The 27,149-nt window shown below is 34.7% G+C and overlaps 3 protein-coding genes and 2 long non-coding RNA genes across 17 annotated transcripts; 3 read left to right on the top strand and 2 right to left on the bottom strand.

The window, feature by feature from the left end:
- Nucleotides 1-378: 378 nt before the first annotated feature.
- Nucleotides 379-14,704, bottom strand: LOC138940859 (uncharacterized). Of its 10 annotated transcripts, none has more exons than XR_011448075.1 (9): nucleotides 13,328-14,704; nucleotides 12,324-12,435; nucleotides 11,248-11,432; nucleotides 10,489-10,999; nucleotides 5,151-5,325; nucleotides 2,506-2,646; nucleotides 1,726-2,083; nucleotides 1,260-1,471; nucleotides 379-816 (listed from the first exon to the last, which is right to left on the bottom strand). It is a non-coding gene; the product is annotated as an uncharacterized lncRNA (long non-coding RNA). The 10 variants fall into 10 exon arrangements; XR_011448070.1 differs by having other exon boundaries at nucleotides 12,324-12,446; nucleotides 13,328-14,703; XR_011448072.1 differs by having other exon boundaries at nucleotides 11,306-11,432; nucleotides 12,324-12,446; nucleotides 13,328-14,703.
- LOC138940860 (uncharacterized) lies at nucleotides 8,005-9,809 on the top strand. 2 transcript variants are annotated; one of them, XR_011448081.1, is made up of 4 exons: nucleotides 8,011-8,437; nucleotides 8,523-8,675; nucleotides 8,776-8,904; nucleotides 9,225-9,808. It is a non-coding gene; the product is annotated as an uncharacterized lncRNA (long non-coding RNA). The 2 variants fall into 2 exon arrangements; XR_011448080.1 differs by having other exon boundaries at nucleotides 8,005-8,437; nucleotides 8,523-8,904; nucleotides 9,225-9,809.
- Drk (growth factor receptor-bound protein 2 drk) lies at nucleotides 13,610-18,914 on the top strand. 2 transcript variants are annotated; one of them, XM_070310083.1, is made up of 6 exons: nucleotides 13,610-14,604; nucleotides 16,735-16,832; nucleotides 17,043-17,162; nucleotides 17,377-17,542; nucleotides 17,630-17,839; nucleotides 18,108-18,914. In XM_070310083.1, exons 1-5 carry the CDS (start codon nucleotides 14,527-14,529, stop codon nucleotides 17,837-17,839), a joined length of 672 nt encoding a protein of 223 aa, XP_070166184.1. In that variant the 5' UTR covers nucleotides 13,610-14,526; the 3' UTR covers nucleotides 18,108-18,914. The 2 variants fall into 2 exon arrangements, with proteins under 2 accessions (XP_070166184.1, XP_070166185.1); XM_070310084.1 differs by having other exon boundaries at nucleotides 13,611-14,604; nucleotides 17,666-17,839.
- A 1,201-nt stretch (nucleotides 18,915-20,115) lies between these two features.
- Rpb5 (DNA-directed RNA polymerases I, II, and III subunit Rpb5) lies at nucleotides 20,116-21,350 on the bottom strand. Its single transcript, XM_070310085.1, has 2 exons — nucleotides 20,958-21,350; nucleotides 20,116-20,607 (listed from the first exon to the last, which is right to left on the bottom strand). Exons 1-2 carry the CDS (start codon nucleotides 21,257-21,259, stop codon nucleotides 20,277-20,279), a joined length of 633 nt encoding a protein of 210 aa, XP_070166186.1. The 5' UTR covers nucleotides 21,260-21,350; the 3' UTR covers nucleotides 20,116-20,276.
- A 1,027-nt stretch (nucleotides 21,351-22,377) lies between these two features.
- Nucleotides 22,378-26,149, top strand: Ktub (Tub domain-containing protein ktub). Of its 2 annotated transcripts, none has more exons than XM_070309589.1 (8): nucleotides 22,378-22,539; nucleotides 23,153-23,288; nucleotides 23,420-23,512; nucleotides 23,962-24,134; nucleotides 24,239-24,406; nucleotides 24,463-24,808; nucleotides 25,055-25,207; nucleotides 25,362-26,149. In XM_070309589.1, exons 1-8 carry the CDS (start codon nucleotides 22,498-22,500, stop codon nucleotides 25,493-25,495), a joined length of 1,245 nt encoding a protein of 414 aa, XP_070165690.1. In that variant the 5' UTR covers nucleotides 22,378-22,497; the 3' UTR covers nucleotides 25,496-26,149. The 2 variants fall into 2 exon arrangements, with proteins under 2 accessions (XP_070165690.1, XP_070165689.1); XM_070309588.1 differs by having other exon boundaries at nucleotides 23,959-24,134.
- The last annotated feature ends 1,000 nt before the right edge of the window (nucleotides 26,150-27,149 follow it).

The following is a 27,149-nucleotide window of genomic DNA, read 5'->3' as shown; positions in this document are numbered from 1 at the left end:
GGCGCCCAGGAATGGATAAAATAACTCCAAGTTGTGTGTTCCGCTGTTGCGCTTATGAAAAAGCACACGGAATTTTCTGACAGTATCGACCCTTCTCCCTTCTCTTATCTTGACGACATGTACAAATTTAATTCATCTGCGACAATATTGACACAATTAACTTATTATTATCGCGTACTCGATAAATTTCGAATATTCGATATTATTATAACATGTAAGGTTGTAAGCGAGCCAAGCGATTATTCGAGGTGGTAAACAGAGAAGGAAAAGACGCTGGGGAGTTTATTTTTAAAGATTATATATATATATATATACGAAAAGTTTTCGAATGTATAAATACGTAGAATATATTTATGCGCGCACGCGCATACACACGTATACACAATCTTTGCAATATTTTCTCTTTATTACCGCATATTTTTGTTTTTCTCCTTTTGTGTGTCTTTATTTATATACATATAATTAATAATTGATAATCTAATAATCAAAATGAAAAGAGTCGGAAGTTTGAGAAAAGTTCATGTAATTATTAAATGATACGTAGCAATAAATGTTGGAGCTGTATCGTTACATACAAACTCTCTCCAGAAGCGCATACTTTGTAACGGATGTCCCGCGATGAAACGCACGACTGTTTCTGGCAGTCGCTTCGAACCGATTCTCGGAGGGTGAATCTTACGCAGCTGCGTTCAGATGATACGCGGGTGTGCGCATTTGCCAAGTTTCACCATCATGTCAGCTTGCAAGATAAGGACATAGCGCGGCTAATGGATCATGTTCTTTTGGGACATCCAGTAGAGCGTGCCGGACGGTAATCTATTAAAACAAAAGTACACGTGTATGCTTTCCCAAGTCAGTGGTCATGAGAATGTAGAGAAAGAGAGAGAGAGAGAGAGAAAGAATCAATTTTTTGAAAATAATTGTCGTTCCTTTGTAGAAAAATTACATTTTCTTATAAAAGGTCAAAGATACAGAACACAGTCTCTCAAAAGGTCAAAGATACAAGGAGAATGCAATTCTTATTGTTAGTAAAAAAAATAAGGAAATTTAATACGAAAAAAATTTTTTTATTTTAAAAAATTATAAAAATAATATGTATCGCAAGAGGTTTATATTTTATATTAAATATTATTAGATGTGGAAAACATTATTGGAAATATTTGCCAAAAAAAAAAGTTTAAGCTTAAAAAATATTCTTGATAATTTTTTTAAAATCTTGAAACAAGATTGTGTAAATCATCTCAAAAATATTTTTCTACCTTCTTCGAGATAAATGTTCGGGCCTCGGTTTACTGTGCGGTTCTTTAGGCCCCTCTATGGGCCTCCTCCGAGTAATACGGGTAAAGTTACGACAGGAAAAAGGGCGATAAAGGTGAAGGGAAGTTTGGTTTTCTCAGGAACGTCTCTCAACATTTCGACGCCCCGCTCTATTCCCATCCTCTGCTCTTTCCGAAATAATTTGTGTGCATTTCTAAATTTAAAAACATACGGACTGAGAAATCTGGTAGATTATCTGGTATCGTTCTTAAAAACTACGCGATTATGCCTTTTCCTTTCTGTCCGCGCAGACAGAGCCCCATTAAGCGAAGTGGAACGGAGCGGAGCGAAGGGAAACGATTGTGTGGAATATAGGCACAGGCACGTAGGCCAGACAGATAACCAAGCAGGCAGGCAAATAGACGGGCATGCCGGGTATAAGCTCCAACAACATGGCTGTCGACTCACCGTTATGCGCCTCGTGCCCCCTATACAAAAGAGAAAGGGCCGCGCCGGTCGGTCCGCCCCCTCTTCTGTCCCTCGGGCGCTTGAAATTCAATTCCGGCACTGTGACTCAGCGCTGTTGCCAGATCGTCCCTTGTTGGTTGGTTGGTTGGTTGGTTGGTTCGTTCGTTCGTTCGTTCGTTCGCTCGTTCGCTCGTTCGCTCGTTCGCTCGTTCGCTCGCACGCTCCCTCCTTTCTCGCCACCGTCCGTTATCGAACGTTCGATTTACACGGCGCGCGCGGCGCGGGAAGATTTTCGTCGAGGCGATATCACCGCGTTTAGCAACGACTTTGCGAGGAAAATATGGCATGATGCAAAGTTCTGGAAAATAGAAACAACTATGATAAAATAGAATATTGAGAGAGAGAGAGGGAAAGATACATGATAAAATATAAGAAATTAAATTAACACACATACACACGATAGATTATTATTAATCTTTGAATGCTTTATAATGGATAGCTGGATCATTCGTACATGCGATTGATCTCTTCTTTTTTTTTCTCTCTCTTATTACCATAAGACTTTGTGGAGATGGATCACTTTTTCGTCGCGCAATTATTTTGTCATAAGGATGAAAGAGTCGAATTGATAGAATATATTAATGGATATAAAGATATCGACTTTTAGGAAAAACATTTGATTGAATGACAAGTATACATCAATTACGAGTGACTGTTATCGATTCTTGTATTATCTGAACACAGTCGGACACACATTTTTTTCATTATTTTTACCTATACCTTGAAAATGTCTAGGGAAGATACAAATTGCAAGTGTCAATCTTGCTAAACTTTCCAGGATCTGTGTAACTTATTGATAGAGGTGGAGCAGTCCTCCGACAAGCGAGTCTCCCAGATTCGATTTCCAGTCGCGCGGTTGCTCTGCAATGACAAATGAAAAAAAAAAAAATATTAAAATGTATTCTAATAAAAGAACCAACAAGCCAAAAATATTAAACTCACTCTCTGTAAATGAGATTATAAAACGTGTTATATACGTGTTGTTTCCCGATAGGAATAAATATCGAGTAATAAAATCTTGCTTAACTTTTGAGAAATACAGTCTGCGAAAATTGTCCTCGCATAAGAAACTCTAATATATGTCTTTTCGCGAGTGAAAAAAAAATTTTTTTTTCCCGCTTTACAACCTTCCGTATGAAAATAAAAGTCATAAAATAATGCATCGATCGATAAAATATCGCAGACGCTGTGTCAGAATGTGTCGAAATGAAAATTAATGCTTCTTCAAATAAATAAAGATTAAGGCAAAGCAAAAAATAGCTTTTGATAGCTAGTGTCTTTAAAATAACATCAAATTTATCAAAGAAAATTTCTAGTGCATTTAAAGCCAGATACGATTATCTTTAATACATATAATGCATTTATATTGTACATATAATGCATTTATATTGTACATTTATAAAATATGTATCTTATACCTTAAGAAAACTAATAATAAACTCAGAGTTAAATGATATTTGGAGCTAAATATACATAGATAAATTCAAAATATATTCTTTATTACAAATAAATTTAGATGCACTTAAAAGAATTTCAAATAAATGTTTTATTATAAATCTTCTGTAGTATCAGATTATTTGTAAACCTATTAAATTTATCTTTTCTTATATATATATATCTATTTTTATCTTTCGTGTCTTTATATTATTTTCATTCTTATGACAGAGAGAGAGAGAGAGAGAGAGAGAGAGCAATCGTGAATTAAAGAAATTAATATTGATTAATTAATTCAATAGCATATCATAATTAAAGTTAATGCTAATAAGTTCTTTTCCGCTTGACATCGTTGCGATATTAGTAACAAAGATATATATAAAAGGGATTCGAAAAACTTCTGGATTCATATCTTTAGCCTTTCAAAAATTATTGATTAAATTCCATGAAAAAGGATCTTCGCCGATTCTTTATCATTCACTATAGAAAAAAAAAAAAAAAAAAAAAAAACCGAATACGATTAGTAAGAATTCTTGGGGAAAGACAAGGGAGGTGGGATGGGTGCGTCATAGCGACGATTCGAAAAACGGAAAATTCTATCGGCTCATGATATCGACATCGGGAACGCGTCATCCGCGACGTCTGTGGCTTCCCAATGAGAAGAATCGACAACATCCACACGGCTCAAGAGGTATCGCGTAACTGCCATACGATTCGTGTGCCAACATCGCGCCGAACGTGACGCTACGCGGGCAAACACGTGGGTTCTCTTTCTATCTTTCTCTCACATTCTCTCTCTCGCTATCTCGTTTTCCCATTCGCCGTATACCAATGTCGCACCGCTCTGACGTGCGGACATGGTCGAAGGAAGGCAGCGAGCGAGCTAGCGTGCGAGGAACGGAGGCGCTTTATCGCGAGCCAATCCGAGCGCTGTGACCTTGAGCCGCTTCAGAGACAAATATATATTTAGCCGTGAAAGAGAGACAGAGAGAGAGAGGGCGCGGGCGCGTGCACACATACACGCGAAATGTGTTGAGCTCCGACCTAGCGTTCCCTCGCTCGCCTGCTGGCTCGCTCGCCTCCGACTCCGACTCTCCGACATCGTCAGCAGCGCGGCGATCGATATTTATTTATTTACCATGAAAAGCGTGGAAAAACTCGTCCATCTATGGACATATCTGCGCTCTCTCTCTCTCTCTCTCTCTCTCTCTCTCTCTCTCTCTCTCTCTCTCTCTCTCTCTCTCTCTCTAAGGATATTTAGGGATCCGAGTATTTCGAGATGATTCAATGATTATTGAAATACACAATAACGAAAGATTTGCGACTCGCACTGTTTTCATTAACGCGAGAAACGTTTATCTTGACAGTTTCAAATGAAATTCCATTGATATCATGCAATGTATGTCTCACACACACACACATACATCATTGTATTATAATATTAATTATATTGTATCGTACAAAAAAAATTTATTGTAGAGAAACAAAAATATAATGAATAATAACTGTGTGTGAATATAGGTATAATAGTATCGTTAGCTAAAATCTATAACTCATTTTATTTATGACTTCTTCAAAATAAAATTATTAATTATCAAATAAAATTATCAATTATTATTTTTGCGAGAGAAGAAAATGATTATATAATCTAATATACTATAAAAGCAAATTGCTTACGTACAGACTTTGCTTACGTGCTTCGCTATATGCTTTGCTCTTTGCCATAATTAATAATTTTATTAATAAAAAAAAAAAAAGATGATTATACAAATATTGTTCATACATATAAAATCATAGAGAGTAATATTGTTTTATTATATATTTATGAGAGATCACAATATATATGCGTGTGCAACTTGCGACGTTGCGATCAGTATTACCGCGAAATATAATTGTTTCGCAATAATTCTAGGATAGAGAAAAATACATACAAAGATATAAGCGCTGGATATCGCGACTGAGCGGCGGCGGCGATGACGAGTTGGTGAACGAAGAAGTTCGCCTTGGTCGCTGCGAAACAGCTCGTGAGCGAGCGAGGAATACAGCGTGCGAGTTGCAGTGCGTTTTCTTACGCTTGAAAATGCGCTCCAAGATTATTGAATAATTCTGAAATAATTGAAATTTCATATATATAATATTGGCTGCGTGCGTTGGATTATTAAGTATCATATGTTATTCTAAATTACATTAACAATAGATGTACAATCAATATATGCATGTATAATCATACTAATATATATTATAATATATTAATTATTGATTTATTAATATTATATAATTGTTAAGTATGTTTATATAAATCTATTATCTATTATTATTATAATTATATATTGTACATTCAGGGACGAGACGAATCTCTGTGAATCCCCTCAAATTACTGTAAATATTTTTCCAATTTCGTTAACGGATATAATAACGCATTGCTTTTTATTTAATATATCGCATTCTATCAGTACATTATTATCATAATTCCAAAACTGTCGCTTTTCAATTATAATCATTCTTTTTTTTATTATCTACTACGAAATACATTGGCTTTTTTGAAATATATAGCTTTGAGTTACAGTAATTTTAGTTTTACAGATCGATATGTACTAAATTTTGTTTTAATAAAAATTTAATAATTCCCCAAATTAATAATTACATTTTCTGGTTTTATGTAATCAAATCTTTCAATATTCAACAAAAAGAGAGGTACCTTAAGGTGGAACTTTATGAAAGAATCAGTCGAGAGAAAGAGGAGAGTAAATCTTATATTATATTTCGATATGTTATCGCTATTATTGATATTAATAAAGTAAAACTACGTGTCATTTTTTTTATCCAAACAAATAAGGAATGTGTTATACGGCACGTGAGATACACGCGATACAATACTAGACAGCCACAACTATCCAGTATTCGGGTGTGGATTTTTTTCCACGATTTAAGGCCTCCCGCGATAAGATTGTCATTCATGCATCGTGAATCAAGGACTTTATTTTTAGACTAGCGTCTGAATGAAAGTGGAGTAACCCGTCGTAGTACAACAAGAATAGAAGGAGAATAAGAGAAGAGCAGGAGGAGGAGGAGGAGGAGGATGAGCAGCGAGGGGGGAACGGAACGGTTGCAGGGGGACCTGGGCCGGAGGCGAGACGGGGAAAAGGGTGGCAGACGCTTCTGGGATCCCGCGAGTAAATCGTAGTAGATTCTCCGCACACGTGACTCTCATCCCTCGCACCCCTTCCGTCACCGTCGCTCGTCTTCGTTCGACGAACGTGGACACGCGAGACACGCAGCCAGACGTACGCACGTGCGCACTCGGACACGTTCGGTTTACCTACGAAATCGTCGGCCGCGGCGACGGAGAGTTCACGGGCGGCGACGATACATGAAATGATCGACGAGTGACGTGTGACGTGTGACGACGACACGCCGCCGGCGAGTGACGCTTGACGCATAGCGTGGGAGCCGAAAGCATAGCTACGCATGCATACATGTACATATATACGTAAATATGTATCTCTGCAGTGTGTTGCGTCGTAATGTTGAACGAATAGATGTTATGTAACGCGATGCAATATAATATACGCAGTGTTCTATAAAGGTAGATTTAAAGTAACGTTATATACTACAAATGGATGCTGTTGCATGAATCGTTCATCGTGTGCCTGAATCGCGAATATCTGAGAATAAATTAAGGAAAATAATGATTACATATGCATATTTGAATGCGTGATGTGTCGAATGATCGATACTGATACACGATGAAACTTTGTTAATTTTAAACAGAAATGTAATATAATAAATTTTCACACTATAAAACTTTAATTTCTCTCGATTTGATGTTCTCGATTGAAAAAGATTTTGGAATTCATTAAAAGTTCAGCGTTATTAAAAATTTATAAATTGTGATTCCTTAGAGAAAGTTCTTTTCGTTAAGTATTTTTTACATAAAATATTATTTTCTATATATGCCTACAGCCGCGATAGTTTGGAACGTGAGTTGAACAAAGACGATCTCTAACGGATCCCCTTGACATGAATAATGCAGAAAAGAAAAATCTGCAACAGAATATAGGCTGCAATCATATAAAACCACTGCAAGAGCTATGCATCCTTATGCTTCTTTGTTTTCTATCTATAAAAAAATATATGTATCTTTGTCATGATAAAAAATATTAATAGATGATAGTTTGTTATCATTTAAGGTAAAGTTTGTAAAGAAGAATATACGCAAAATAATTATTCTTATTCCTTTGAAGCTCTATGTAATCTTTTCTAATGCGTTCCTACATAACTGATAAATTCAAAGATGTGAATCTCAAGCATTCGAATAAAATTCATATAGTATATATAATATAATATTGTATTTTATATAAAAAAAAAATAATAAAATTTACAAAACAATTCTCTAATGCAATGGAGTAATTACTCACTAATGTCTACTATGATATAATCGTATAGTGGCATCTAAAGTATGTTACTAGAGTGCGTATTCCTAATTAGTAGTAATTAGCGTAATATATTATTACAATATATAAGTATATATCTCAGTCCACGAGATACACGCATCCCTTATGGAGTCGAGCAAAATGAGAAACCGTATACGCATTACATCCTCTCCAAAATTCGATCACTCGCAATCGGAATCTCCGCGGCGCGTATCTTTACGGTCACCCTGTAGAGGCGGAAGAAACACATCCAACAACAGAGTATACGGTGACACACGCGCCTTGCGAGCGCGCGATTCAATAAGTGGCAGGCAAGGATCATTGACACCGGCGCGCGGTGCCGCGTGGCCGCGAAGGTTGTACTACGATGTTTACGGTTTAATTCGAGATATACTCGAAATGTCACGTGTGCACGCGCGGCGCGTTACACGCCGCCGGGAAATGCGCCGGGAAAGGTTGCGGAGCGAAGAGGGGTCCAGGGTTCGGGGACGGCGAAGGAGACACGGAGGGTGCAAAGATCGACGTGCCGTCGCACGCGGAGAGTGAGTCACCGCCGTTACGTGCATCATTCCCTTCCCCTTTCATCTCCCCTATCCCCCCCGTCCTTCCTCTGTCCCCTTTTTCCTCCACGCCTCCGACGACAACACGGGTCTATCGTTCGCGGTTCTATCAACTGGGTCAGTACTGCTCGCCCACTCGTTGCCCTTGTTTTGAGACGATACGAGAGATCAAGTTGCTGCTTGATAATCAAGTTGATACCGATTTGCTAGTTGAGGATCAGAGAAGTACATATAGAAATTATATAAATATAATGTGATAATATATAATAAAATCAATAGCGAATTTAGATGAGACAATTTTTTGTTCCAGTTTATACAGATATTCTGATAGTTTCATTCAGATCAGAGAATACTATCGATACGCAACTGAATATTTAGACACTTTAGTTTTTATGAACCAGACTGGAAATGTGTGTGTTAAATCTTTTATCAATTTGTTTGACTTATCAAACAATAACTTGATGTAACTACTTTCTGCGTACTTTTTCCAAAGCTGAGAGAATTCTTAAAATAAATATAAGCAAATTCAAATATGTTAACGAATTTTGATTGCTCACTTTCAGAGCGATCTAGAAATCCACTTCAGTAAAAAACGCTCTATTAGATTAACGACTCGTAAGAGAAAAAAATTGGAATTGTGAGATCGAAAATCAAGTGTGATGATGTAGAAAATAAACAGGACGATATGATAGGTAATACATAGGAAGATTAATATAAATTAATTTAAATAATTATAAAAATATTATATCAACAATTATATCTACTAGAAAATTATCAAAAAGCAAGCAATTTTATAACAATTGAATAAATATCAGTTACGACAAAATTTTAGTCTCATCCTATAATCATCTATTAGATATTGAAATTTACAATATTGAAAATCTCTATGCATTTTTCTGATACTGTTACAAGCGTTAATAATTTTTTCTCGAAATGTTTCGTATTGTTATTTTTATTACTGAAATTAATTTGTTGGACATTCCGAATTTATAGACTCTCATACATTTTTTAGAAACTGAGATGCCTACTGTCTGTTTTAAGTATCTCGAAAGAAGAGTAAAAGACCGATGAAGACGGTTTAAAGGATGTGAACGCGACACGTTTTCATGCAACGTGTGTGCGCGAGTATGATATATCCCGGAGTTTGCCTCGTCATGATGTGTCGCAAGTCACGCAACGTGCTTATAATCGCAAAGTTTTGTAGCAATACACACATTTAGAGATCACTTCCCCCCTTTTTTCCTTGTAACAATCGCAACAATTCAAACATTCAATAAATAGGAAAATCTAAAAAAAATTAATATAATTTTATTAATATAAACTTGATTTTATCAAGGTTTCTCTTAACTTCAATTGGTAATGGCATATTTATACAATCCCTTTCTTATAATATTAATTCTAAAGATTTTGACATTTTCTATCGCAAAGTAATCGCAAATTTTGTAAAATAAAGTTTAAACCGAAAAGCCAATATTAATTGAAAATTATCTTTGTAAAAAAAGAAAAAATATTAAAATGCATAAAATAAATGTACAAATATACATATATCAGTAAAATGTGAAAATTAGAAACATCGCCAATATATAAATAGATTTTGCAATATTTTATCAAATATTTTCGATAATATTATATTGAATTTTATTAAAATAAAATTGTTATAAAATAAAAAATCATACAGTAATAAAATCTATTTAGAAAAACTTTTCAATGTCATAAAACTATATTCACTACTTTCGTACATCGTTATAGTATATAATAATATTGGAAGAATGAAACGACTTTTTCAAAACGGCAATATTTCGACTTTCATTTTCTTCCAAAGAAGATAGTGATTATAATCTTGTTTAAACTCTTCTGAGCAATGTAAAATAATGTCAAATTGATTTCAGATATGAAATAATTATTCCTTCTTTTTCTCTGTGTAAAAGAGAGATATATATATTTTTAGTCCTTTTATCCATTTTATATTTTTATAGTCCTCTTTTTTTCAGAAAGATTGATCGATTTTACTTATTCCCGGACGAGAAGGTCAAAAGACATCTTAAAGATATCTAAAGAACGATAACATGTTTTTAAGTCGTCTTTTAAGGACATGTGCTGTTTGGATTCTTATAAAATATATACACATTTGTCCTTTATCAAAAAACGAATTTCTAAAGTTGATTGATTTCGATTTAAAGTGTTATATGCTATCTATAATTTATCCGTCTATTTTCGGAATGCCAACACATTACGATTAACGTTTCTTTATATAAAGTGAGAATGCTATTATATACCTGCATATATTTTGCGTTAGCTTGAAATGCCTAAAGTCAGAGGAAAAACACATTATCTGGCTTGCTTCCAGGATGGTCCGCGAGAGGTCGGTCTTTGATTGAGCCTTGCGCAAGCCAAGAGCCAAGCCGTCCTACGCGCTGAGAACGCGGCCAGGTCGTGCCGCCGCCGTCGTCGTCGTCGTCGTCGTCGTCGTCGCCGCCGCTGGATTTGATGACGTAAGAGAATAAAAGCAGCACAAAGACTTGCCGCTTCATTAGCGCACGCTGTACGGCATCCCCCGGACGATCGCGCGTGGCGCAATCTTTGTCCTTTGACTCCGGCATATGTTTGTGAATCGTCGTCATCGTCGTCATCGTCGTCGATTCGTCGATTCATCGAATCGTCGTCGCATCGCTGAATTATTCACAACTCCGTTCCCTCGCGCGTCGTAACATCTTTGAATAAGCAACTCTTCGAACTTTACGATCGCGTTAAGCTTCTGCTTATTTGGATTTTCGACATTTCAAAGTACTGTAAAGTAAAAAAAAAACATTAGAATATTGTAAATAAAATAAAATAATAGAAACAATTTTTTTTTAAATATAAAAGTATATTTATTCTAATATATTTAATATTCGTTAAGTGAATGAATATTTTTTAAAATTATTTTTACGAAGAAATTAAATTTTTATTAAGTTATTGTGGAAAAGAATTTGCTTTCATTTTTAAATTAATTAAAATATTTATATGTCTAATTTATATTTTAGTATTTTAATAACCATCACACATTCGCGTTAAGTTTTTGCAACGCGACGCGACGTTATATTGCAACTGCACCTGGCTTCTCTACCTGTGCAGGTGCTTAGGAAAGTTTCACAGAGGACGTTTCTCCTCCTTATTTTTTTATAGACCTTTTATTACAGAATAACTTCAAAGCACTCGCACCTGACAGCTTGCCATCTATCTAAAAAGAGAGAATCAGTTTTTTTAAGCCCATGACCTTACACAATTATTATCGACTAGTTTGTTTGCTTCTCTGCCTTATAATATAAAATTTTAAATTCTTTTAAATATAAATAATAACGCGACATTACAAAAAAAAATTCAACATTTTTATGTATATGTATTAAACATTTCGTATTAAAAAATTCTTTCGCGTAAAATTGAAACTTATTATTGTCTTTCAACAATGGTCACTCTGACCATTGGTTTTTTTTATTAGAGCGATACTTTCAAACGTACTCTCGCGGAATCCTTTCAAATGGATACAGTCTTGAGAAAGATTGAAATGTTACGATCAAAATCAAATAATGTTTGCATATATCTAATAGTTTATAAATTTTACATTCAACAAAGCAATGAGAAAAGATATTTTTAGTACAATTATTTAAATTTCTTTGCAAATTATTTATTATTCGATTATTCAGATTCGTAAAAGAATAACTTCTAACAATAAAATTCAAGATTCCATGAATGATAGAAGTCGGAATACTGGAAAGTTGAAAAGTTGAGATTTTCAGGAATGCCGAGGTTCTTACGCGAACATATTCGGTATCCAAGGACTCAAACATCCGTGACGGAAACGGCTGACGAGTTTGCACGAAGAACGCAAGAAGAGTGCCTACGTAAGCGAACGGACAGGCCTTTGCTCGCATTTCTGTTTTCTGTCCCCTTCTCTCTATCTCTGAATCGGACGGAGGAGGTTATAAGTCGCGGGAACGGCAAAGCGGAGGTGGTTCAGAAGGAGGAGAAGGGGATGAAAAACACCTGTTACGGACTTCCGTAAACACGAGGTGTTCTGTTTATTTTCGTACTACGTCGCCTGTTTCGTATTGCATTAGAATCACACGTATACCTCCGTTTATTGTCACATCACTATACAGACGGATTGCCTCGCCCTGGGCCCTGATTTGCCGACTGCCGCTCAACAAGATGGCGCCACTTTCCGGCCTCTCGATCGTCATTTTCTATGGAGAAACTAAAAATTATAAAATACATTTTGTCATTTTGTTAAATTAAACATATTAAATTATTAATTTCCAAGTATTCGATTGCTCAAAAATAAAAGCACAATTTTCACTCATATAAATAAAAAAAAAAATAATAATACATGAATTTTTAAATAATATAAATATATGATTGAAGCGCAATAAGTTTGAGAATAATCTGCAAAGAGATGTACTTTCTACGATTATAATTACATTTGACTGATCTTGTGTGATTTGTACAGAAATCAACTTCTTATCTTTTTTTTATCAGAGATACAGGATATATGATATGATTAAGAAGCAAAATTATACATCAGATTTTCTAAAAAAAGACAAACTTAGATTGCTTAAACAAAATAGTATAAAATAGTATAAAATAGCGAAATCAAAAATGTATACAAGACTCTACATATATAAGAGTTGGTTAAAACTAGCGTATCTTGTTTCTCTCATAAAATCTTATATATAAATATATATAAGAACTAAATGGTGTAACGTTTTAGCAGCGCTGCTAAAATAATAGAGAAAAAAAGTGAGAGAAAACCTTATTGTTAAGTTTCGCTTCGCGTCTCGCAATTAACGTGTTTTCTGATATTTACACGATGTACCAGAGGTAATAAATGGAGCGTGAAGTTATCGCCGTATGCGACTTCGATTATGAGACTCGTCCGCTTTGACGCAATTTCCAAGAATTGTTTCGCGAATGTATTTCCTCCTAATTTATCTCCCTCCGGCGTTCGAGTTCTTTTGACGTCGCAAGACGACTGACGTAAGCGTAATAGAAAAAAAAAAAGCTTCGGAAAGTCGCCATCATTCGAGGGACGCGGGGATATGTCGCGTAGAAATACGATACAACATGGATACAACGCACCCCATTTCGTATTCCATCCCGTCCATGGGTCCGTGGCGCGAGGCTCGATGACGTCACGTGAAGTCGCGCGTGCGCGATAGCCGATCGCGTTCAGAGATCTACTCGCCCGGTGAAGCAGCGTTCCATTGACCAATCGGAACGAGAGGAGGAAAGATTCGCGATTGGTCAATCGAGCGTTATTCGATCCGACGAGCGGATCTTCGAACGCAACTCCCAGGTGACGAGCGACAGCGATGCCGAATGCCGAATCCGGCCGAATAAAGCCGAGACTCGCCGAATGGAACGAGCGTAATGCTTGATAAGACCAGCGATGGAACTGTCGCGATAGTGCGTGGCGATCGCTTTTGACAGTTGCGTGTGGTTCCGCGCGGTGATAAAGATGCAACGGTCGAGGCTCTAATCCGGGATATATAGATAGAGAATCTGTGCGCGTATATCGAAAGACGAGCTGTGCGTGAGGTGTATACGTGAGCGCATCGGTGCTCGCTTACGGCTTACGTGTCCTCCGAGATTCCTCGTTCCTGCGTGCGCGTACACGATACGCACACGCGCTCATATACGTCGAGTACAATATCCTTATCCTTCGACCGATTCCGCCAACCGCCAGCCCGGCGCAAGGACAAAGAACGGTGACGTCGGTGTCGCCGCGGCAAGAACCGCAAGCATTCCACGACTCTCCGTACCAAAAGCAGCGTGTCTCTCTTCTTCCTATTATCCTTTTCTCTTTCTTTACGCGCACTTTACACAGCGCGTCGTGCATCTCGCGTATAAGCTATATCGCGTACGCATAAATCCTCTCTTCCTGTACTTTGTGCGCAATCTTTCGCTTCCTCTAATTTCCTTTTACATCGTCCTCTCACTCCCTCTAATAAGAAGCTTCATATCGCTTGCTCCAGCAAGTTTCGTATACATATATTGCCTTTTGCATACTATTCACGATTAAATACGCGTTGCGTGCGGCACAACGAACGCCTCTTCTCTCTCTCTCTTTTTTCCTGTATCTTTTCCCCTCCTCTCTCGCGCCTGGACGTAGCACTCCGTCTCGCTACTACTCGCTACTCGCTACAGTGCAAAATATCGTATAGCGAGCGCCCTCTTGCTCCCTCCAGCAGTAGCGGTTTGTCGTCACCCGTCACCCGTCACCCGTCGGCCGTCACCCGTCAGCCGTCACCCGTCACCCGTCGTCGTCTCGGCGAAGAATGGAGGCGATCGCGAAACACGACTTCACGGCTACCGCCGAGGACGAGCTCAGCTTCCGCAGGAGTCAGGTCCTGAAGGTTGGTACAACTTTAGGCCAACGACCTGACCATCGTCCCATCGTTCGTCATCCATGGCCTGTCTCGGTGGACGAGGCGACGTGAGGACGAGGAGGCGCGCCGCGTCTCGCATCGCGTCGCGTCGCAGCGGTCACGAGACTTCTCGTCCGCAATCCCGAAACATTTATCGTTTCTTCCTTCCTTTTCTCTCTCTCTCTCTCTCTCTCTCTCTCTCTCTCTCTCTCTCTCTCTCTCTCTCTCTTTTCGCATCGCGTGCGCATTTTAGAAGCGAGAAGCTAATTGTTATTGTGTCGCATACCTATACGCTGTCGATCGGTTCTCTCACCGTGCTGGAAAGCTGTTGCGCCTGCACGCGAGACATTTATATATGTTTACTAACTTTTCGCTCGAAGCGATAATAATTCTCTTATCGTTTGAAACGATATTGATAATATTTATCGTAAAATAATGCTCTTCGTCTATTTCTTTTATAGTCGCACTTTTCTTGCGTCTTGTCTGCGTAAAAAAAAAAAAAAAAAAAAAAAAAAAAAAAAAAAAAAAAAAAAAAAAAAAGCACAGATATATCGGGTTTTCGAAGGGAAAAAAAGGAAAAAAATTTAGAATAATATGTAGCTAAAGCGAGCAAATGTATTTTAAACTCGATATATTTTTCAATCTGTTATAAGTGATTTTTAATTTTCCTCCATATGGATGAAAGATAAAATGACAATTGTCCCTGATTGTAGAAGAACGAGCTTTGAAAGAATTTCTTAATTAAGAAAGACTGAAAACTTTCTATATGATAACATTTGTAAAAATTACGAAACAGGTATATTATATAAATTATGTAATAAGAAAATAGCGATGAGAAAAATATCAGCACATTTTTTTCCACGAAGAATTCAATGATCTAAAATTGCAAATTTATTTTATATTTTAGTTTGTTATACATTCTCGATGATATAATATTATATATATAATATACAGATATACATATTAAGATCACTACTTTATATATATATATATAGAATTTCTTATTAATGAGAAAAGCCGTACTTAATTTTTTAGATTTTTAAACTAGGTTGTTTTTTTGGTCAATAAATCGTCGATAATAGTTTTGCGATCGACAATCATTGACGACAATTATCGACTCGCGACGAATCGTTGTCAATGATCATTACTATTACAAGCGATTCCAGTTTTTCCTCTCGTTCGCAAAAATCGTCATTATCGATTACTTTCGCCGATCATTTGTCTGAGCGTTCCAAATTATTTATCGTTATTCTTGCCACGATACGATATAGCGATGATATTTTCCACCCACTCATTCGCTTCCGTTTTTAACGAATTCGCCGCCGTGTCGATTGTCATCGTCGTCAACGATGACATTGTTATCGAGTGAATCCAATTCCGCATCGGTTAAATTCCTAATGTCCTTGAAAATACGCGATAGTATCGTTTCGTTACGTTTCTTCTCTCGTTGACAAATTTCATCTATGATTTATATATGATAATTTTATGTTTTTCGTGCTTTGTCGTTTTTTTTCATAGTAGAGAGCACGTGACAATATATGCAGCAAGAATTGGCAATTTTTTTTAACGTCGTAGTAATTTCTCGATATTCTTTGCGCTATAAATATGGGTAGAAGATATTTTACGCCCGACATCTGTGCTTTACTGTAATTTTTATATCACACGAGCAATAATTTACATCGATCTATTCTTAAATTTATGGAGTGAATAAGAATGCCTGGTATCGTCGATAAGGTTTATCCAATTGCTTTTGAACGTGCGATATTCAAGACAGGAATCTATAGCAGCCATTAAAAAAATAATTAACTATTAAAATAAGATAAGATTATATATTTTGTAAGACTAATTCTTCACAAAAATATTTTATTCGTATAACAGATATAATTAATTTCTTCCTTCTTCATTTACATTTGTATTTAAAACTGCATATGTAGTTTTTACTTTCTACATTTGCTTCGAAATATTAATGTAAAAATATTTATAGTATTAGCGTAATGCACACATATATCTTTATAAATGTATGTATAATAATTAATATTATATTCTTTATATATAATCTTTATGTATATTCTTTATGTATAATATAATTCCCATGTAAAATACATCTTTCTTTTGCAGATTCTGAATATGGAGGATGACATGAATTGGTATAGAGCTGAATTAGATTCTAGAGAAGGACTTATACCAAGTAATTATATCGAAATGAAGAGCCATGAGTATGTATTAGGAATATTATGTATATGTGCATGCTATTAAAATGTATCTGATGTGCAGAAAAAAAAAATTCATATATCTAATAAAGCATACAATATCCGTGTAAAATTTTGCTTTTTTTCAAATTTTCTCCTCACATAAATGTGTTATGTATCTGTTTTCACATACAAAAATCGTTTTCTATATATATATTTTATATATGTTTGTTACAGTTGGTACTATGGAAGGATAACCAGAGCAGACGCTGAAAGATTATTATCGAACAAACATGAAGGTGCCTTTCTGATCAGAATCAGTGAAAGCTCTCCTGGTGATTTCTCCCTATCTGTAAAGTGAGTATTTTTGTTACAATACCTAAGTAATATGTGGTTATATAACTACAATTTATTGTGTCGTTATTAAAATTTTTCAATGAAATGGAAAAGTTTGTATTATATAGAACTTGTATATAAAAGGATACTACAAATTCTTTACATATAATAATTAATTCTGTTATTAATTATTAAATATATTAAATAAAATTAATGAGCATTGTTATATCTATAGATGCTCCGATGGTGTGCAGCACTTTAAAGTGTTAAGAGATGCACAGGGCAAGTTCTTTCTATGGGTTGTCAAGTTTAATAGCCTCAATGAACTGGTAGAGTACCATCGCACGGCATCTGTTTCTCGCTCGCAAGACGTTAAGCTGCGTGATATGATTCCAGAGGAGGTAAAAATAAATATTGTTCCTTCTTCAGAACATTTAATTCATAAAAAATATATAAATATTTCAAGAAAAGTATCTTAATTATTTTAGTGTCATCGCGTAAAACGATTGTGTCATGGCTTTCAGTGTCTGGTGCAAGCGCTCTACGATTTCACGCCACAGGAGCCGGGCGAGTTAGAATTCCGACGAGGGGACGTAATCACTGTCACAGACCGCACAGATCAACACTGGTGGCACGGAGAGATCGGTAATAGACGGGGATTGTTTCCGTCTACCTATGTTACGCCATACCACTCCTAGGTAAGAAGTCAGTACATCTTGCTATTATAATATCTATATTATTTTTCTATTGATAAACTTAGATGAAATAATTAATTTGTGTGAAAATAAGAAAGCGCGACATTGAAAACAAATACGATAATATTATGCAATAAAAAAACAAAACAAAAAAAAACCAGTTTTTAGTTCTCGCATTTTTTTTTCTTATCGTTTAATATATTTCTCTTCATATATATATGTCTTTCCTCTTATATGTCTCTCTTAATTAATTATTAATGTAATTTTTCAGGCCTTATACGGCCGAATGCACAGAAGCCGTTATTGGGAACAACGGCCGTCTTATCCCACCACTATCACTTACAGAATCCGAATCGCTGCGGATTTGATAAACAATATTTTGCAAACCTCACCTATTGAATGGGCCGCTAAAGTGTATTGGTGGTCTCGTCGAAAAGTCTTCTGAGTATAAACACGATTAAAAGTGATCATATATTCCAACATCAAGATGCTATTGCAGAAGAATAGTTATCGCGTTTATTTGGAGGAAGAGAGAAAAAAAAACAATATACTACATCGAAACGTCCGAGCACGAAGATACAACATCTAGGATCTAAAAACGATTTAAATATTTAAAAATATCCGACGATATCCGAAGATCCAAGGATATATTAATGCGTTTACGAATATCTAGGGATCTAAAGATGCCTAAAAGATGCCTAAGGATCTAAAGATTTAAGCATTTATAAAATTCTAACAAAAAATCTATAATGATCCTTTATCTAAGACTTATCCAAGTATCTATGTATGTCTCCAAGGATCTAAGGGTCTCTAGAGCGTGATCTCCACCTATGGTGGAGTTGCGTTCGTGAATAATCGCATATGTACATTTTTGTTTTCCCTTTTCTTTTTTTTCTTTTTTTTTAACCCTTCTTTTTGATGATTCTTTTTGATGTTTTCCTTACTTACGGCGTAAAGCACAAAAGTTCGTAGCATTATTGTGTAATTATTATTATCTTTTATGGTTATTATTATAATTATGACTATTAAAATGTGTTATGTTACATTTTATTGATAACAATATATTATATTAATTATGGCCGCGTGTGCTTTGTTTACTTGTGCCCAAACGGTACCGATTATACTCCTTCGAATAACAGTGTCGCGAGATAACATGCTATACCGGTAGTTTATCTCGTAACGAGTATAATGAGTGACCAGTCGGTCTGCCAATTTATTACATGCTATAGCGAATATGCCATTCGGGAGATTTCCTGCTGTCGTATGCTTTTAGCTTTATCAACCGACCGCGATAAATCCTAGAGACGGAAATTCACGTTTCACGATCAATATCTTCATTCCGCTGGTTTTTTAATAACAATGCTCGACGTTTGTCCCATATAATTAGAGAAATAAAGGCACTAGAATATTTTTAATATTAGAAATTCGGATCTAGTAGGAATTTTGTAGTAAAATTTAAATTGGGGAATTTCAAAAGTCTCGATGTTTACAGAATAATCCAAGCACGTCTTGTGACTTAATGTCATACCCTTTTGAATCAAGAGATTCAAATTGGCGACGATTGATTATTTAACTACGTTAGTAGACTGCTGATGGATTACTTAAATACATCTTCGACTTAAATTGTGTGCAAATTAAAAAATATTATTAATAAGAAAAAAATAGATAAGAGAGAAAAAAACAATATAATATAATAATTCAAACATATTTCTTGACCAAATGCAATTAGACTCGAAAAGATCTATGTATCTACTATTAGTAGAACGAATCACCTAATGAATTATACTTAATGTGATTATTTATTAATCGATGAATTAATCAAATTAAAATTGCTCCAAGAAAAAACTGTGCTATCGATATATCCTTATTTTAAAATACACTGTAAAGCATAATACTTTTGGACCAAGCAATGTATAATAATAATAATAATAAAAAATAACGAAACAAATGTTTATCCAAGTCTGGCGATCGTGAATAAATCGTCGCGAGTCGCTTTCTCTTTTGTACGATTGCTGTTTCTATCGCTAATTAACTTAAGCTATCCTATGTCTTTTAGTATTGACTATAAATGTGAGCTCATAAACTGTGAAAGCATTTTACGCATGTACTCGCCGTGCAACATAAGTGCATTAAGATATGAAACTTACAGAGAAGATGAGGGAAAACGTGGCGTATACGTAAATATGAGAATCAATTATTCACTGCTGATTGTATGTTTAACACTTGGTGCCACAGTTTCTTACACATAGCAATAACATGATATAATATAATATAATATAATTGTAGTTATTATTAGCGCGATGATATAACAGAACAGGTAGAAAAGGACGCCATTATAAAATGCTGGTACAATAAATGGCAAATTTTGAACTGCAGCGTTCTTTAATCTATGAAAATTTATTACAATTTGTCTTTGATATACTTTCCCCTCTTTCCTCCCTCAACAAACTAGCCTGTACGATATATATCTCCCTGCAGTTTCCGATGGCCTAATGATCTTGACGACTTGTCCACGCTTCAGACCAAAGTATCGTGCCACTGGATCGCCAGCTTGTATTCGCATCAATTGATTCTCCTTCAGCTTATATCTCGTTAGCAGTTCCTCTTTCTCATCCGGAGTTAAAACAATATGCTCGGGTACCAGTTCATGTTCGGTAATGTTAATCAATAACTCAGATTCCAGGAATTGTTCCAGTATATACTTTGGTGCCATGTCTACCAACGATTGTTTAGCTGAAGGTGTCATGCCTTGTTGGACTACAATAATTGCTCTGTAATCATCAATAATAATACCTTATAATTTTTTCCATATATTAAGTACAAGCGGAATAATATAATAATAACGTGCATTTATAATGTTCAATTTTAATATTATACTATCCGATAATATCGAGAACATTGTTTAAAACTAGACGTTAATAATTAATAATTTCTTAAAAATACTTTTAGAAACTAATACTTTTTCTAGTTTTAAACAAATTAGCAGGATATTATGACAATAATAAACAAATGATATAAATGACAATTGTGTGTGACGCAATATATAATGATAATATATAATAATAAAACAGACACAATAATATATATAAAATGTGTATTGAAATATGTGTAATAGACCCACCTGTGAATCTTCTCCTCTTGCATGCGTTGGCAATAGGTCTTTATAGTTTTGATGCCAATTTTCGGCTCGTCTGGGAAGAAGACGAACAATTGGTCGGTAGGATCGTCATTATGCGCTACGAGAACAATGAGATCGCTCCTAGCCGGTCTCTTCTCGCTCGGCTTATCGCCGAATTGATCTTTAAATTGCTCCAATGTCTGATCCAATTCGTCCTGCGTAACGAGATAACCTCTATCATGACACAATTGCATTACCGTTTTTCTTATGCGCCACAATTTATATGTCTCATCCTCGTCATCCATGATGTAAGATGTAAGTAACAAGGTGTCTTATCTTCTCGGACGAATTTTCGTCACATTCTGCGCAGCACCAAGTTTCCGCCATCTTGCAAAATCACCATAGCAACCGATAAACAACGCGACGATAAAGGCTCCCGCACAACCGAAATAATGTCAGACAAGGAGCGACAATCGCGTGCTATTCTTGTTCCTCTAGCGAATCTAGCGTATCGCTTTACGGCCGAGATACGGCCTGTAGGCCGGGATTCAATAACTTGCTATCGACAATTTTCGGTATCGTTAACTAGCGACAGCCAATGGCGAGGACAATCCTGGTGAAAAGCGCAACTCTCATAGGCTATCGCTCCCTAACGACAACGATAATCGTGGCAGAAAGCAGTAATGCAACATGACTAATGAGCACCCATTCTTTGAGAATTTTATATTTGCGTATATATATATATATATATATTTAAATTATGAAATAATCTAAGAGATTGGAGATGCAAAAAAAGCAACGTAGAGTTGTAAAGCCTCATGTCTACGATACTAGAACTCGATCCGAGTTCTCGGCCGAGAAATATGTAACCAATCAATTTGCAGCTTTTACGGAAAAGCGGCAATTTTATTGGCTACACATTTCTCGGACCGAGTTCTAGCATCATGGACACAAGGCTTAACAAGTATAAACGCAATCGTTCCCACTCACTCCCCGTATCCGGTTATCCTGTACCGTATACTACGATCTTTGGCTAATTTGAATGATTTGAATTATAAAGAAAAAAAGACCAATAATGATTTCAAGATCGTGGATCGTGGGTCGTGGGATTGTCAGATGCATGCGCGCGTTTACTATCCATAGTACTCATGTACGCATATAAATACGAGCAGTAGAATTTCAAAGCGTTTGATCGACCAATCGAAGCAAAGAAATTTTTGTCCCTTTCGTTTTGATTGGTTACTCGAATGATTCGTACATAGAATGTCGTCAAACAGAATGCACTCTAATTTGACTTTAGATATATGGTATTTTCATGGCGCGACGAAAATGTCATTTAATCTTCACCTTTGTGAATTCGCCATGGAGGCTATGATGTATGATGCGCCATCCAGTATCCAGTTATCCAGTTTGGAGTAAACGGTTGCCTAGGTACCGTAAATGAACGAGTGTGCTTGACGTAAACAAAACTGATTTGTCAGCGGCTGAGACCGTGTATCTTCGACTTTGCATTTGTAATCCGACGATCAATTTCATTCGCGAGATGACATCGCTCGATTTACGACAGCAGAAGCTGGAACAGCAGGTGTGACTTAAGCACGATAATGTTAACCGCAAGTCTTTTACCTTCAACACGCAAATTTTTTCTCCGAGCATGTAACCCTGTTTCTCATACGGTGTAGCGCGACCTATTTAATTTTCAAAAATGTTACGAGAAGAATCAATTTATGGTAAATTTACCAAAGTAATTTATTGTTGGCGACATATAATTATATATGCACAAGCAATTGGAAGCAATTGAAATCTAAGTTAAACTTTGAATAACTGCTCTATGAATAATTAACGAATGCTCGAAAGCTTGGATAATAATAGCTAATATTCTTCAAGTAGCCTTGAATTCCTCTTCTCTACATGCAGACTAAAATCTACATAGATCTTATATATCGTACGATAGTTATTTGTTATATTTAAAAAAGATATATTTATTATACATATTTGTGCGCAACACATGCTGGGAATATATTGTATTTTAAAATTAAGTAGATCACACAAGAATGAAATTTGTGAAAGCCATCAAACTGAATTTATATATTTAAACAATAATCTTTTTAGTCGAAATATTTATTTTTCACTTGTTATTTTTATATTGGCAAATTACGCTGTATCATAATATATTTATATCTTGTATGTCAATATAGAGACAATTAATTGCACAAAAGATGAAACAGAAAAGGCAAACTGGTGCTAGTGGAATGGTGCAGGCATCTAATGTATCCAGTGCACAACTCAGAAGTCATTCAAATAGATGGATGAATCCAAACAAGGAACTTCATGGTAACATAATATAAAAATAAAATGATTTTATAATTATTAACGAATAAAATTATTACAATTGATGGTTATCATAAATGCAATTTAGAATGTCAAAATTATCTTTAGTAAAGATATTGTGAATATGTTTACAGCATACGATGGTCCATTACAATATACTATGTCTCAAGTAAATGCAGATATAGGACCATATGCAGAGAGAAAAACTAGTGAAGGGACAATTAATGGTAAGTTATAATAAAAATTATTTAAAAATATATTAAATACATATATGATTATTATTGTATTGTAATGGCTTATAAACGCTATAATATCGCAGAAACTATGTTAAATTGTTCTAATCGGATCATCGAACCAAAACATATATGTCTTCAATATGTAGCGAAAAAGAAGGATCGATGACGTTCAGTTATCTACATAAATACGTTGACACCATATGGTGCATAAGACAAGAGTGGGGATGGAATTAAACAAAGATGTTCCCACTCTGCTGTTATGGGTCAATTGATCAAATTTTAACCAATTTAAATCGAACCGCTTATCGGAACGAAAATGGAAAATTACACGAAAACGCGACATTAATTCTCGACATACTAAACCGACGCATTAATTAAACTAATGTGTTTAAGCACATATTATGTAATATTTATCTTAATATACTAATATATATCAGCAGTGGTCAACGAAAGAAGTCTATACGAAAGTTTTCAAAATGTTGATTGTGCCGATGAGGAATCGTCACCCATAGATCTGCATTCACCTTCAGAATCTCTATCACATTCCTCGCCACTTCGAGTGGCACCATCGGAAGGAACTAATACTCTTATTAATAGAGATAATAATTCTTCCGTACGTATTATAATTTTTTTCATACATGATCATATATATGAGTACCCTAAAAATGAAAAAGATTGTATTGAAATAATTGCTTTTTCGTGCCTCTGATTTTCTAGAGTCCAGAATTGGAAGGAAATGTTGAAGGTAATATTGAACAATTCGTGTTACAACCGGCGAATAAGAAAATGTATTACAAATGTCGAATAACGCGCGATCGGAAAGGAATGGATCGTGGTCTTTATCCGACTTACTTTTTACATCTAGAACGTGATTATGGAAAGAAGGTACATTTATTCATTTGTTCATTTCGATCTTCCATATATTAATTATATATTTGTAGATCTTCTTATTGGCTGGTCGAAAAAGGAAAAAAAGCACAACGAGCAATTACTTAATCTCAACTGATCCTACGGATCTTTCGAGAGGAGGAGAGTCTTATGTAGGTAAACTTCGATCAAATCTTTTGGGAACGCAATTCACAATTTATGACAACGGATACTCGCTAATGAAGGATGACAAACGCGATGAGCGTTTCAATCCGCGGCAAGAATTAGCCGCGGTAGTGTATGATACGAACGTTCTAGGTTTTAAAGGCCCACGTAAAATGACAGTCATCATACCAGGTATGACGCCCGATCAAAAGCGAGTGGAGATATGCCCGCGGGACGAATCAGAAACTTTGCTCGGTAATTATAGTTTTAATATTAAAATAATGTATACAGAAAACATATAATAAAAAATTAAAGTAAATGAAATGTATTCTAAAACTATATGCCAAATTGCAAAAATATCTAATGAAACAAAATAATATTATATATTTTCTGCTTATATTGTAGCTTAAAATTATGTGTTTTCATAATTAAAATTACGAATAGAAAATTATTTAATTATATATTATTACAACATATTGTATAATTTTTTTCAACTTTCAGAACGTTGGAAATCAAAACATATGGACAATTTAATAGAATTACATAATAAGACACCTGTATGGAACGACGAGTCACAATCCTATGTGCTTAACTTCCATGGGCGAGTAACTCAGGCATCCGTAAAAAATTTTCAAATGGTTCACGATAGTGACGGTGAGCAAAGCGAGATTTAACGTTTTCTGTATTTTAATATTTCTCTGAAATTTTAATTATATCAATTTACTTGGAAATATCATTATATAAAATTATATGCTGATGATATATTGCACATATGATTATCATTGTTATGGGTTTTAATTAATTTCAGTGGAATATGTTGTGATGCAATTTGGACGTGTTGCAGAGGATGTTTTTACAATGGATTATAGATTTCCTCTTTGTACAGTCCAGGCATTTGCCATCGCTCTGAGTAGCTTCGACAGTAAATTAGCGTGCGAATAAAAGAGCGCGGCCATGTCATCGATCAAATATAAACAATCAGTTAAGTATATATACTTGCCTGCACGAGCTACTATAGTATTCTAAATCGTTAGCTTTTTAATGGACAATCAGTAGATTACCAGTAAGTACCAGTCTATAGTATCGAATGGTACCAGAATATGATATCGAACCGTTTTATAAAAACTCGAATATATGATTAAACGTGAAATACGAATCGCTGTAAATGTATGTTCATTTTTCGTATTTCGTGTAGCGAACCTATTTCCACAGAAAATATATAATGTAAGATGATTACTTGTTCGTGATATAAAAATGTTTAATTTTTCATAAATAATTCGATAATGCTGGTATTACATTTCAAGTGTTGCACATTGCATTGTGATTTCATTTTCTCTTTCAAATTAATTACCGACATAAAATTATTGCTGTTTGTAAAAATCCATGTGAATCTCTTGGCCAGTGATTTAGAAACTTTACACAGTACATCATTATATTAAATATTTGATATATTCTTATGAATAGTGATTTATGCACAGGGTGTTTGTAAATGATAAGCCATAAATATATGATTTTACAGTGCCTTGGCATGATATTCATTGTGTATTTAAAGGATTATATCATATTATTGATTGTGTGTGTGTGTGTGTGTGTGTGTGTGTGTGTGTGTGTGATAAAAAAAACATTGTGAAATGGCAAAATTATTTACAAAATATACGTTTAAATATTTTTTTTTCATTATCAATATTGCAAAATATTAATTACAAAATTAATGAATATCACGAAAAATTCGTAACTCTTTTATACACACACACACACACACACATATATATATATATATATATATAGAATATAATCATGGAATATAATCATAAAGAATATAATCATGGAAATATATATATATATATATTTCCATGATTATATTCTTTAATTTATAACACATAATATTTGTATAATATTAATTTATATATTTAATTTATATATTTAATTTATATATTTAATAATAATCTCTCTGCTAACACACATAAATTCTTAGATTGTAATAAGATTGCATGTAAAAATCTATATACTCACTACATGGAGATGTGCAATTTTCACCATTATTTAAAAAATTTTGAACACATCTAAATATATAAAGCACATAGTGCACACACCACTAATCTGAGATATATCGAGCACATCTTCAATCAATTTCTTTCTCTGATAAATGCATTCAATGTTACCAGACCAAATTGAAATTTTTTTATTAATGCTAAAGATATCGAAATTATATATCGAAAATATTATAATTATTATTTATAGTTATTACCTAAATATTATATATAAATTTTCTTTACGATTTTGTATCAATTTATATTATGCACTAGTAATAATCGAGGATTATGTTCTTCAAATTAAATTACAGAGCAATGTAGCATCTTAAATTATATTTTAAATATAAATAATCATTATAAATATAACAGTAATAAAAATATAAATAATAATTATAATATTTTCGATATATAATTTTGGTATCTTTAGCATTAATAAAAAAATTACCTAATAGTATATATACTATTTAGGTACAAATATAAGAAAATGACCAAAATATTTTTATTGAATTTTTTGGATCTTTTGTAAGCACATGACAGAATTATTTAAATATATTGTCACTTAT

The sequence above is a fragment of the Polyergus mexicanus genome, unplaced genomic scaffold (assembly GCF_030449975.1).
Source record: "Polyergus mexicanus isolate NDT 795.1 unplaced genomic scaffold, iyPolMexi1.0 SCAF_17, whole genome shotgun sequence".
Taxonomy (NCBI): Eukaryota; Metazoa; Arthropoda; class Insecta; order Hymenoptera; family Formicidae; genus Polyergus; species Polyergus mexicanus.
The sequence above is the reverse complement of the archived record's forward strand: the minus strand, read 5'-3'. Positions and strand labels throughout refer to the sequence as shown.